Here is a 12,251-nt window from a genome sequence, read left to right as displayed (position 1 = left end):
TTCTATTGGTCATCAGTGAAATGCAAATTAAACCACCATAGGTCATCACTATAGGTCCCCTACCCCCAGGAGGGATAAAAGAAGCAGAAAATACTAATTGTGGGAAAGGATGTAAGCAACAAGAACTCTCAAGAAGTATGGGTGGGAATACAAATTGGTCCCACCAATGGAAGACAATTTGGCAATATCTACTGAAACTGAGTATACACATGGCCTGTGGCTATCAATGTCACACCTGGCTAAATACCCACAGAAATGCTTGCATAGAAACCTCAAAGATATGTACAAAATTGTTCATCGTAGCACTATTCACAAGAGCCCCAAACTGAAAACTACACAGACAACCATCTACACTAGAATATTCAAAGAAATCGTGATGTATGCCCCAATATCATACTATACAACATTGAGAATGAATAAACTACAATTACTAGTACATCAAAAATATAAATGTCATAAAAATAATGCAGGTTAGAAGAAGCCAGATGCAAAAGTGTACCTACTGTACAATTCATTTATATAAAATTTTAAAACAGGTCCCAGGGATTTAAGGTATTAGAATCCAGGCCTTTGTGGTCCTGACTGGGATATAGGAATATTCCTTTCTTCACCTGAGTGCAGCAGGTTCCATGGGTGTGTTATATTTGTGAAATTCATGAATTTGTTCCCTGATGATTTGTACACTTTTCTGATTGTTTAGTAAACTTCAAAAAAGGTTTTAGGACATTTTAATAAGGAATAAATTAACAACAAGAAAAGTACTGAAGACAGGGAATTTAACTAAGAGATTATTTCCATAGGAGACACAATGAATGCCCCTAAAGAGAAACACAGCAGACACAGAAACATGAAGAGGCTAAGGCATTGTTTTAATGGGATGATGCAGCTGAGAAGGATCTGGGTCTCCAGAGGAAATCAGGGAGAACCTCAGATACAACTATTTCCCAACTATAACAGGTAAAAATTTTGGGTTTACACAACACAGAAAATGACTATCACAAAAAATGTGATATTGTTCTTTTTTGCGACATGTCCTTCTGCAAGAACCTTTCCTTCGCCAGCATGAAGAAAAGAGGCTTCTTACATATGCATTCACTCCACTTCTAACTGCCAACAGAAACAAAGGTAAATAAATGCACAGTGTCCTGTAGGGTCGTGGTATCGTGGATAAATTAGATTGTAGGCTATACTTTAGAACTTTCTCACGGTGGGGGGGGGGGGCCGAAGGGAGGGGTAAGAGATCAACCGAAGGACTTACATGCATGCATATAAGTATAACCAATGGACACAGACACTGGGGGGTAGGGGAGGCCAGGGGATTGTCAAGGGTGGGGGGGGGGGAGGAAACATATGTAATACCCTATGTAATACTTTAAGCAATAAAACTAAACAAAAAACAAAAAACATCCCAGTCATGTTATAGCTGGATGCTGCTTTTTCAGTTGCTTTGGAGTTATTTTCCAGAGACCCTGTCACAAGTCTTTAGTTCCCATGCTCCCCACTTACATGTGCAGGTCACAGAGCCCAGCAGATTCAGCTTGGGACAAATTGCAATGGAAAGACCACTGTGGCCCTGGCCCGGTAGCCAGTTGGTTAGAGCATCGTCCTGATACAGCAAAGTTTCAGGTTTGATCCCCAGTCCGGGCACATACAAGAAGCAACCAATGAATGAATAAATAAATGACACAACTTCTCTCTCTCTCTCTCTCTCTCTCTCTCTCTCTCTCTCTCTCTCCTTTCCTCTCTAAAAATCAATAAAATAATTAAAAAAAAAAAAAGATCATTGTGACCTAGAAGAATTTCCAGGAGTTTTCAAGAGGCCCTAATGCAGGAGGCATGCAGGGTCTGAGACAGTGCCAGGCAGTTTGAGATTGTCACAGTGTTCGTTTGAAGAAGGAATGGTCACTGACCCAGAGTTAAGGAAATCCGTGGTTCTGGCCCTGCATTCCTAATAACATTTTCTGAGACTTTTTGTCAAGTGCCTTACTGTCTGCCTTGGCTGAATCTCAGGGTACGTGAAAATGTCGCAAGGGATAATGAGTGTGAAGTGGTCTGAATACCAAAACACATATCTAAATCTTTTGCTCATACTTTTCCTAACCTTAAGACCTGGGTGCCTCTGCAAGCTGAGGAGTAGGGGAGGAAGGCAGTTTAAGAAGGTCCCCTACTGAATTATCCACTCTGTGTGCTAAGCCTTAGTCTCTCCACCCAGCTGGTCCATGGACTTTGTAGGGTGAGGATAATCAATTTGCTTATGACCACAGGCCATTTGCAAACAAATTTTCCCTTTAGTCCCAGGGGATAAAGGAGTCCAGGGGAGGCACAATGCAAAGTGTCTGGAGGTCCTGCCATCCAGACAGCAGCGCAACAGCAGCAATCTCAATGCCATCCTCGTCTGTGCCTGTCTTTGGAGTACTTCGCGTTTGGCCCTTGGTGCAACCTTTTGAATATGCAGGTTTAGGGCCGCGGGTAAAAGCTGCAGACCCCAGCAAACCAGAAGCAAAACAGCTTTGGAGAACCTCCACTTTAGTGACTTAAATGGACCCTTCTCCATACTGTCAAGTGGCTGGCTTCTGTCCAGAGAACATAAATGCTGACCCTTCTAACTGATGTTCCATAGGATCCCATTATGCTGTAAGTGCATTTGAACAACCAGCTCTGTATGCTGATTCCACTCAGTATCAAATTTGCCTTCATTTCTAAGATGGTGAGAAATCATGCGGGTAACTGACTTTGGAGAGCAAATTCTAAGAGTCCTAAAGAAACAGCCTCTCCCCCCACCCACCCCGGCCCCCAAAATTCTACATGACCTCTAAAGGTCTCATGCTTTTGCACTGCTCCACTTCTGCCAATACCATCAGTCCAACTTTCCCCCTCTAACTTTACAAACTCCACAGACCAAAGTCCAGAACTCATTTCTCCTCTGAAGAGATCCACCTCTTATTTTGTGTCCTTAGCATCTTCTCTCCGTTCCCTGGAACAGCCCAGAGCACCCATCTCTGCTCACATCCCTCTCTGCTCCTGCTTTTTTCATCCAAGTCCTGCTTTTCTTCTCATCCTTCTAGAACCTCACATCCTCTTTCCCTTCACTATTTACAATCCCACATGGAGGGGATTCCATTTTACCTGGTGGAACATAGGAGAGCAAGACAAGGACCACAAGGACCAAGATTAAGCTCCTCATGGCGGAAGCAGTCAGCAAAGGGACAGCTGAGAGGCAAGGGACAGTCACTCCATATGTAGCTCCTGAGAGATGGGGGGCTGCCTGGCTAGTGAACCTTTCAAGAACAAGAACACCTGCTTGCTCCACTGAGCAGGCCAATAAACTAAAGGTCTGACTTTGAACATGACGTCCCCTCAATTAAAATACACTTCCTGAGCGCCACTTACTTGCTGCCAACTGAATTCACACTGTGTCAACAGCTCCATTCTAAGCCCTAGTAGGATGCTGTGTAGGTATCTTTGTATCTTCATTTTACATCCACTTAATGCCTATCATATGCAAAGAACCATAAGGTTACCTTATATAATTTACAAAGTGTTCTCAATCTCACACACAGAAAAAAACAAAACAGGTAGATATTATTCTCCCATTTTAAAAGCAAATAACATCAGGCTCAAGTGTGATAAATGACTTTCCCAAGTTGCCATGAATTGTAAATGGAAGCAACATGACTTACACACACATTTTCCTTACCTCCTGAACACAGGGTTAAAGTATGGCCCAGCCCAATTCTACTTCAGCTTTGATCTATTTAGAGATATAAGAGTTTTCCAAAGAGCATGGAAAAATCTCTATATCATCACCAACAAAAGTCTGGGGAGCACACTGAGCCTTACAGGTCCCAACTGGACATCCTATCTAATAAAAGAGAAACATGGTAATTAGTGTACAACCGCTACCCTTCCCATTGGCTAATCCGGGCAATATGCAAATTAACTCCCGGCCAAGATGGCGGCCGGCAGCCAGGCAGCTTAAAGCGAACATGAGGCTTGCTTGCTTCAGTGACGGAGGACTCCAACGTTCCCCGCCTGCCACTGCAGGCCTCTGAGCTGCAACTCTAAGCAACTATGTTACAAATATAGAAACTAAACAAAACCCCAGAAACCTGCTTTAGTCCGCTGGGCTTCAGCCAGCAGGATTGCAACATTGTTTAAAATACAGAAGGTAAACAAAGGCCAGACCTGCTTTCAGCAGTGGAGGCCTAAGAGCTGGAGCCAAGCCTCAAAGCTAAAGCTGGCCCAGAATAAAAAAAATAAAAAAAAGAAAGAAAAAAAGGAGCGGTTGGGAGCTTCAGTCACCCTTCAGCCTGAAAACAGCCCTCAGCCCCTCACCCAGACGGGCCAGGCACCCCAGTGGGGACCCCCACCATGAAGGATGTGTGACCAGCTGCAAACAGCCATCATCCCCTCACCCAGGCTGGCCAGGCACCCCAGAGGGGACCCCCACCCTGATCCAGGACACCCTTCAGGGCAAACCAGCCAGCCCCACCCATGCACCAGGCCTCTATCCTATGTAGTAAAAGGGTAATATGCCTCCCAGCACCGGGATCAGTGTGACAGGGGGCGGGGCCACAACCTCCCTATCCGCCCTGCTCTGTTCGTGACAGGGGAAGGCACCCCAACCCCCTGACCAGCCCTGCTCTGTGCCTGATAGGGGGGAGCTCCCCAACCCCCTGATTGCCCTGCAGTTCTGTGTGTGACAGGGGGCGGCGCCCCAACCCCCTGATCGGCCCTGCTCTGTGGGTGATAGAGGGCGTCGCCCCAACCCCCCCTCCCCCCACGGGCCCCGCTCTGTGTGTGATGGGGTAGAGCCATAACCTCCCCATCAGCCCTGCTCTGAGTGTGACAGTGGCGGTGCCCCAATGCCCTGATCGGCCGTGCTCTGTGGGTGATAGAAGGCAGCGCCCCAACCCTCTGATCCGCCCTGCTCTGTGTGTGACAGGGGGCGGGGCCCCACTCCCCTATCGGCCCTACTCTGTGAGTGACAGGGGGGAGCTCCCCAACCCCCTGATGGGCCCTGCTCTGTGCGTGACAGGGTACGGAGCCCCAACCCCCTTGATGGGCCCTGCTCTGTGCGTGACAGGGGGCAGTGCCCCAACCCCCAGATTGGCCCTGCTCTGTGCATGGTAGGGGGTGGCACCGCAACCTCCCCATCGACCCTGCTCTGTGCGTGACAGGGGCCGGCGCCCCAACTCCCCAATCGGCCCTGCTCTGAGCCCAACCAGGGACTGCACCTAGGGATTGGGCCTGCCCTCTGCCACCCAGGAGCAGGCCTAAGCCAGCAGGTCGTTATCTCCTGAGGGATCCCAGACTGCGAGAGGGCACAGGCCTGGCTGAGGGATCCCCCTTCCCCCCCCCCCCCCGAGTGCACAAATTTTTGTGCACCGGGCCTCTAGTATGTTATATGCTGAGTAATGTGAGATATACAGGAATTTATGACAGAACTCTTGCTTTGGGGAACTAAACATCAACAGTTTGATAGTTTACAAAGTATTTTAACCATCTGATATGTATAAAGACTATAGAACCCAGAGTCAGACAACTGACTTCTGATCTGGACTCAGCTTGATAGGGTTTTTTATGAGAACCTGACTTCACCTCTCTAAATGTCAGCTTTCTGTCCTGTGAAATTGGTTGTATACCCTCAGTGCCACCCATCACCAAAGCTTGTGTTGAGGTCAAATAAAATAACTCTTGTAAAAAGTCCTTTAGCCTGACCGGTGTGGCTCAGTGGTTGAGCATTGACCTATGAACCAGGACAGTGGTCGGCAAACCGCGGCTCACAAGCCACATGCGGCTCTTTGGCCCCTTGAGTCTGGCTCTTCCACAAAATACCACGTGCGGGCACACATGTACAGTGCGGCTGAAACTTCGTGGCCCATGCGCAAAAGTCGGTTTTCGGCCTGAGCAATTCTATTTTGAAGAAGTGGCATTAGAAGAAGTGGGGGTATGTTCACTGAGGTCGACCCCTCAGATTGAGGACATTTTTAGCAAAGGCCAGCTTAGGAGTACCCTAATTAAGTTAATAACAATGTACCTACCTATATAGTTGAAGTTTAAAAAATTTGGCTCTCAAAAGAAATTTCAATCATTGTACTGTTGATATTTGGCTCTGTTGACTAATGAGTTTGCCGACCACTGAACCAGGAGATCATGGTTCAATTCCCAGTCAGAGCACATGCCCAGGTTTCAGGCTCAATCCCTAGTAGGGAGCATGCAGGAGGCAGCCAGTCGATGATTCTCTCTCATCATTGATGTTTCCATTTCTCTCTCTCTCTCTCTCTCTCTCTCTCTCTCTCTCTCTCTCTCTCTCTCCCTTCCTTTCTCTGAAATCAATAAAAACATTTCTTAAAGTCCTTTTATAATGTACATATAAGGATCTGTTAGACACATATAACAGAAGAAGACATCTAAAACTAGAGATGGGCCCAGCAGGCATGGCTCAGTAGTTGAGCATTGAGGAGGTCATGGTTTGATTCCTGGTCAGGGCACATACCCGGGTTGCAGGCTCCATCTCCTGTGAGGGTCATGCAGGAAACAGCCAATCAATGATTCTATCTCTTCAGTGATGTTTCTATCTCTCTCTTCCTCTCAGAAATCAATAAAATATATTTTTTAAATAAATAAATAATAAAACTAGAGATTATACAGATAGGACTCTAACTGGAGGTGGAAGGGCTAGGACAGGAACCAATTTTTTCATCACTCTGTCCCATGTGTTTTTCACCACATTCAATATATATGTATATATTAACATATGTAATTATATAATTTAATCACTTTAGTGGAGTCTTGTTTTCTAACTTCAGGAAATCTGTGATGTGATTGGGATTACACATGTGAGAAGACTCATAAGAGAACTTCAATAAAAAAAAAATCACAAATCACTAAGTTGAAAAAGAATAGAAGACATGAGTTTGGAGGACCCCAAAGGGAAATGACCGAGTGAGTGCAAGTGTGCTAAGTAGTCCTGAGGACCACTCTCTAAGCTGGAGCACTAGGAACAACCAGATCTTCATTCTCTCAGTGTTCTGATCCCCTCTGGCTCTGATTCCCTCTTCTCCAACCAACCTTCTTGGCCTCCAGCTCTGCTCATACCACTGTGCCTTCCAGAACGCCAATTTCTTCTACTTCACATCTTCTCATCAAACTTTTCTACCTCTGAGTCCCAGTGAAATTCAGGGTAATCCTCTGAGGATACTGCTTCCTAGTAGCCTTTGCTGATTGAACACTATTCATCTGCTGGGGCTCCACACACCATGGGACACGCAAGCAGCATTTCACAATCTCTTAGCAGCCTCATACTGTTTCCAGAACAATACCAGACATGATCCTGACATGATCTTTTCCTCTACTCCACCTGCACCGAATTGATCATTAAATCTTACCAATTCTGCCTCCAACCTATAGCTCAGCCCCATCCATATCTCTTCATCTCCACTTTCACCATGCAATTCAAGGCATCGCCATCTGTCACCAATTAAATGGCTTCCTAACTGACCTCCCATATCATCTACTTATATAAAAACCATGGGTAGTGTTCATCACATCCAGAAGAACAGCCTCGACCAAGCAGAAGGAAGTCAGTCCTGCAGGGGTTGTCTTGGCAATGGCTGTGCCCTCCCCCAAGCTGTTTCCCAGAGCTGTTTCCTGTAAGGGTGGGGTTTGAGGCAGGAACCCACCCTGGGAGCGTGGAAGCCAGGGGTGAACCTGAGTGGGAGCAGCTGAAAGGCTTACAAAAGACAGACAAGAGAATGAAAGTTGGGTCTTGGTGGGACGCTGCTTCTCTGAGAGACAGCAACCACGTCCACAGCCATGCCTTTATTTTATAGCAGATGCTATGAGGCAAAGTAAGGGCATGACCAAGATGTTCACAAAACATTCTGCTGGGTTTCAATCCTACTCAACTACATGCACCTGAACTCTATCAAGCCTACATCACTCAGACACGTGGGGCCACATGTTCGGAACATAGCTTCAAGCTTACAACTACAGCTGTTGGCTATAATTGTGCTGGGAGGGCCCTGCCCTCCAAGCTGGGACTTGCATATGGCAATGAGAGGACTGTGCCCTCTCATCAGTCCAAGGCTTGAACTTGTCCAAAACACTGTAGTGTCTCCCCACAATAAAGTTTTAATTCTGTTTCTTTGTTACTAATGTTGTGGCCCCACCCCATAACAAAGAAACAATTTCTGGAGGATGAGGCCCAGGAATCAGGATTTTAAAAAGATTCCAGGTGATTCTAATGTGCAGCCAAGGTTGAGAACCACTGCTATAGATAATATTAAAAATATATCTAAACATGCAATTCTTTGTCCAAAAAATGAGCATGTTCAAAAATTAAATGAAGAAAATTTGGATATACTCGATGGAGATTTTCACACATATTTGAGTGATGATTCCATTGATTCCACGGATGATGCTGAAAAGGAAAACTTTCCCATCGAATTTCTTAATAGCATTACTCCTTCGGAAATGCTGTGTCATAAATTAAAATTGAAAATGGGTGCAATCATCATGCTATTGAGAAATCTCAATAGTAAATGGGGTCTTTGTAAAGGTACCAGATTTATTACCAAAAGATTACGACCTAACATTATCAAAGCTGAAGTATTAACAGGATCTGCAGAGGGAGAGGCTGTTTTGATTCCAAGAATTAATTTGTCCCCATCTGACACTGGCCTCCCATTTAAATTGATTTGACGACGGTTTCCCGCGATGCCAGCATTTGTGATGACTATTAATAAATCACAAAGACAAACTCTAGACAGAGTAGGCATATTCCTACCTGAACCCATGTATTTTTGCACATGGTCAGTTATATGTTGCTTTCTCTCGAGTTTGAAGAGCATGTGATGTTACAGTTAAAGTTCTAAGTACTTCATCACAAGGGAAATTAGTCAAGCACTCTGAAAGTGTTTTCAGTCTTAATGTGGTATACAGGGAGATATTAGAATAAGTTTAATCACTTTATTAGTCGTTGTTTGCATCACTGTTGTTTTCATATCATGTTTTTGCTGTTTTCATATCATGTTTTTGTCGTTTTTATATCATGCCTCTGTTGTTGTTATATCCTTTTGTTACTGTTTATTTATTAATAAATTTATATATGATTTTCATATACATTTTACTAATTTCCTTTCATCTCTCACACTTTTATTATAGAGAAAGGGCAAATAGCAATATTAAAATATCGCTGCTAATTAATTCCCTTTTTTAAAAAATATATATTTTATTGATTTTTTACAGAGAGGAAGGGAGAGGGATAGAGAGTTAAAAACATCAATGAGAGAGAAACATCGATCAGCTGCCTCCTGCACACTACCCACTGTGGATGTGCCCGCAACCAAGGTACATGCCCTTGACCAGAATTGAACCTGGGACCCTTGAGTCCACAGGCCGATGCTCTATCCACTGGGCCAAACCGGTTAGGGCAATTAATTCCCTTTTAATGTGCACGAATTTCATGCACCAGGCTACTAGTTTTTAAATATTTAACATTCATCCTTTATGCAGTAACCAAAATGAGCTTTATAAAATAAAATTGGATCATGCATTTGCCCTTTATAAAACTTTTCACTGGCTTCCTACTGGGCTAATGTAGAAAACTGCTTATGTCAGTAACAAGACCCAGGCTTATCTGACACCTGATTGCCTCTCCCAGCCCAACTCCTCTCATACATCCATTCCCTCACTGTATTCTATGCTACTTGACTTTATTTTTCTCAAACATGCCCAAAGCTTACACACATGGTATTCACACATCCGGGAAATCTGCATCACCCACCCACCCCAAGTCTTCACTTAACATTTATTCATTAAAGAGATGGTTTCAGTCTCTTCTGTAGCATAAATTTTCTTGAACACTTTCCACCCAAATTATATTCTCCCTTGTTCATTTCTCTCATGGAATACTTTTCATTGTTAGCATATAACGTATTAAAATTCTATATTCATGCCCTGGCTGGTGTGGCTCAGTTGGTTGGGTGTCATCGGTGCACCAAAAGGTTGCAAGTTCAATTCCCGGTCAGGGCACATGCCCACATTGCAAGCTCAGTTGCCTATAGAAGGCGTGCAGGAGGCAGCCAATCAATGTTTCTTTCTCCCTCTCTCTCATTCCATTCCTTTTTCCCTAAAAACCAATAAAGCCCTAGCCTGTTTGGCTCAGTGGATAGAGTGTCAGCCTGGAGACTGAAGCGTTCCGGGTTCAATTCTGTCAAGGGCACATGTTCGAGTTGCAAGCTCAATCCCTGGTAGGGGGCATGCAAGAGGCAGCCGATCAATGATTCTCTCTCATCATTGATGATCCTATCTCTCTCTCCTTCTCCCTTCCTCTCTGAAATCAATAAAAGATATATTTTAAAAAATAAATAAAAATCTTTTTAAATAATACTATATTTGTGTGTTTTCCTTGATTTAATATTTGCTTCCTCCCTTGACTCACTTATATCATAGTAGAGGCCCAGTGAACAAAATTTTGTGCACTCAGTGTGGGGGCAGGGGGTACCTCAGCCAAGCCTGTTCCCTCTTGCAGTCTGGGACCCCTTGGGGGATGTCCACCTGCTGGCTTAGGCCTGTTCCCTGGGGGATTGGGCCTAAACTGGCAGTCAGACATCACTCTGGCAGCCCGAAAGCCCTCGGGGGATGTCTTCTTGCCAGTGAGGAGCAGGCCTAAATGCAGTTGGACATCCTTAGCACTGCTGAGGAGGGAGGAGAGGCTCCCACCACCACCGTTGTGCTGGCAGCCATCAACCTGGCTTGTGGCTGAGCAGAGCTCCTCCTGTGGGAGCACACTAACCACCATGGGCAGCTCCTGCGTTGAGTGTCTGCCCCCTGGTGGTCAGTGTGTGTCATAGTGACCAGTCATTCCCAGTTGTTCTGTTGTTAAGGTCAATTTGCATATTACCATTTTATTATATAGGATAGAAGCCTGGTGCATGGGTGGGGCCGGCTGATTTTGCCCTGAAGGGTGTCCCGCTGGGGTGGGGTTCCTGCTAGGGTGCCTGGCCAGCCTGGGTGAGGGGCTGAGGGCCATTTTCAGGCTGGCCAAGCCCCCAGCGGGGACCCTCACCCCATGGGGGTGTGGCCAGCCTGGGTGAGGGGCTGAGAACTGTTTTCAGGCTGGCCATGCCCCACAGCGACCCAAGCTCCCAGCCTCTTCTTTTTTTCTTTATTTTTTTTTTCAGTGCCTCCTTGAGTGGAGGCTATGGCGGGCTGGAAGCTGGTATCTGGGATTTATTTATCTTCTATAATTGAAACTTTGTAGCCTTGAACAGAGCCCAGGGATGACCAGGGCAGGCAGGAAGCTAGGCTTCCTCCATTGCTGGGGGCAACCCAAGCCTCCTGCTCACTCCAGCTCCATGGCTACCACCATCTTAGTTGGGTTAATTTGCATACTCGCTCCTGATTGGCTGGTGGGCATGGCTTGTGGGTGTAGTGGAGTGGTGGAGTGATGGAGTGATGGTTAATTTGCATCTTTCTCTTTTATTAGGGTAGATATACATGACATCATAGCAATCAAATCCAATTTATTTTTCTAGGATACTGTATTTGTTTCCTAAGTCTGCCATAATAAAATGCTACAAACTGGGTGGCGTAAACAACAGAAATGTATTATCTCACAGTTCTAGAGACTACCAGTAGGTATCTGAAATCAAGGTGACTGAAAAGTGGTCCTTCTGAGGGCTTTGAGGGAAGATTTTGTTATGTGTCTCTCTCCTAGCTTCTGGTAGCCTCGGGCATTCCATAGCTTGAAGATGGTGTTCTCTCTCTATGTTCTTCACATCACCTTCCCTCTGTATGTTTCTGTATCTATGTCTAATTTTGCCCTTCTTATAATATGGTACATTGCTTTGTCATTAATTTCTTTAAATATATATATATATACTAGAGGCCCAGTGCACAAAAATTTGTGCACTCGGGGGGGAGGGGGGTCCCTCAGCCAGGCCTGTGCCCTCTCGCAGTCTGGGACCCCTCGGGAGATAACGACCTGCTGGCTTAGGCCTGCTCCTGGGGGGCAGAGGGCAGGCCCAATCCCTAGGTGCAGCCCCTGGTCTGGCTCAGAGCAGGGCCGATTGGGGAGTTGGGGCACCATCCCCTGTCACACTCAAGTCAGGGTCGATGGGGAGGTTGCGGCGCCACCCCCTGTCATGCACAGAGCAGGGCCCATCAGGGGGTTGGGGCACCGCCCTCTATCACCCACAGAGCAGGGCGGATCAGGGGGTTGGGGTGCGGCCACTCTCACACTC

General features: G+C 45.8%; 1 protein-coding gene across 1 annotated transcript; it reads right to left on the bottom strand.

Annotated features, from left to right (window-relative positions):
• Positions 1-937: 937 nt before the first annotated feature.
• Positions 938-3,184, bottom strand: DEFB135 (defensin beta 135). Its single transcript, XM_059695280.1, has 2 exons — positions 3,127-3,184; positions 938-1,107 (listed from the first exon to the last, which is right to left on the bottom strand). The coding sequence occupies exons 1-2, from the start codon at positions 3,182-3,184 to the stop codon at positions 938-940; spliced, it is 228 nt and encodes a 75-aa protein (XP_059551263.1).
• Positions 3,185-12,251: the final 9,067 nt, after the last annotated feature.

This window comes from Myotis daubentonii, chromosome 5 (genome assembly GCF_963259705.1).
Source record: "Myotis daubentonii chromosome 5, mMyoDau2.1, whole genome shotgun sequence".
NCBI lineage: Eukaryota > Metazoa > Chordata > Mammalia > Chiroptera > Vespertilionidae > Myotis > Myotis daubentonii.
The sequence above is the reverse complement of the archived record's forward strand: the minus strand, read 5'-3'. Positions and strand labels throughout refer to the sequence as shown.

Excerpts from the sequence above, each read along its gene's own strand:
- DEFB135 (XM_059695280.1), bottom strand. The coding sequence starts at position 3,184 with ATGAGGAGCTTAATCTTGGTCCTTGTGGTCCTTGTCTTGCTCTCCTAT. Across the intron at positions 1,108-3,126 it reads GCTCTCCTATGTTCCACCAG|TTAGAAGTGGAGTGAATGCA; the intron begins GTAAAATGGAAT and ends TTCTGTTGGCAG.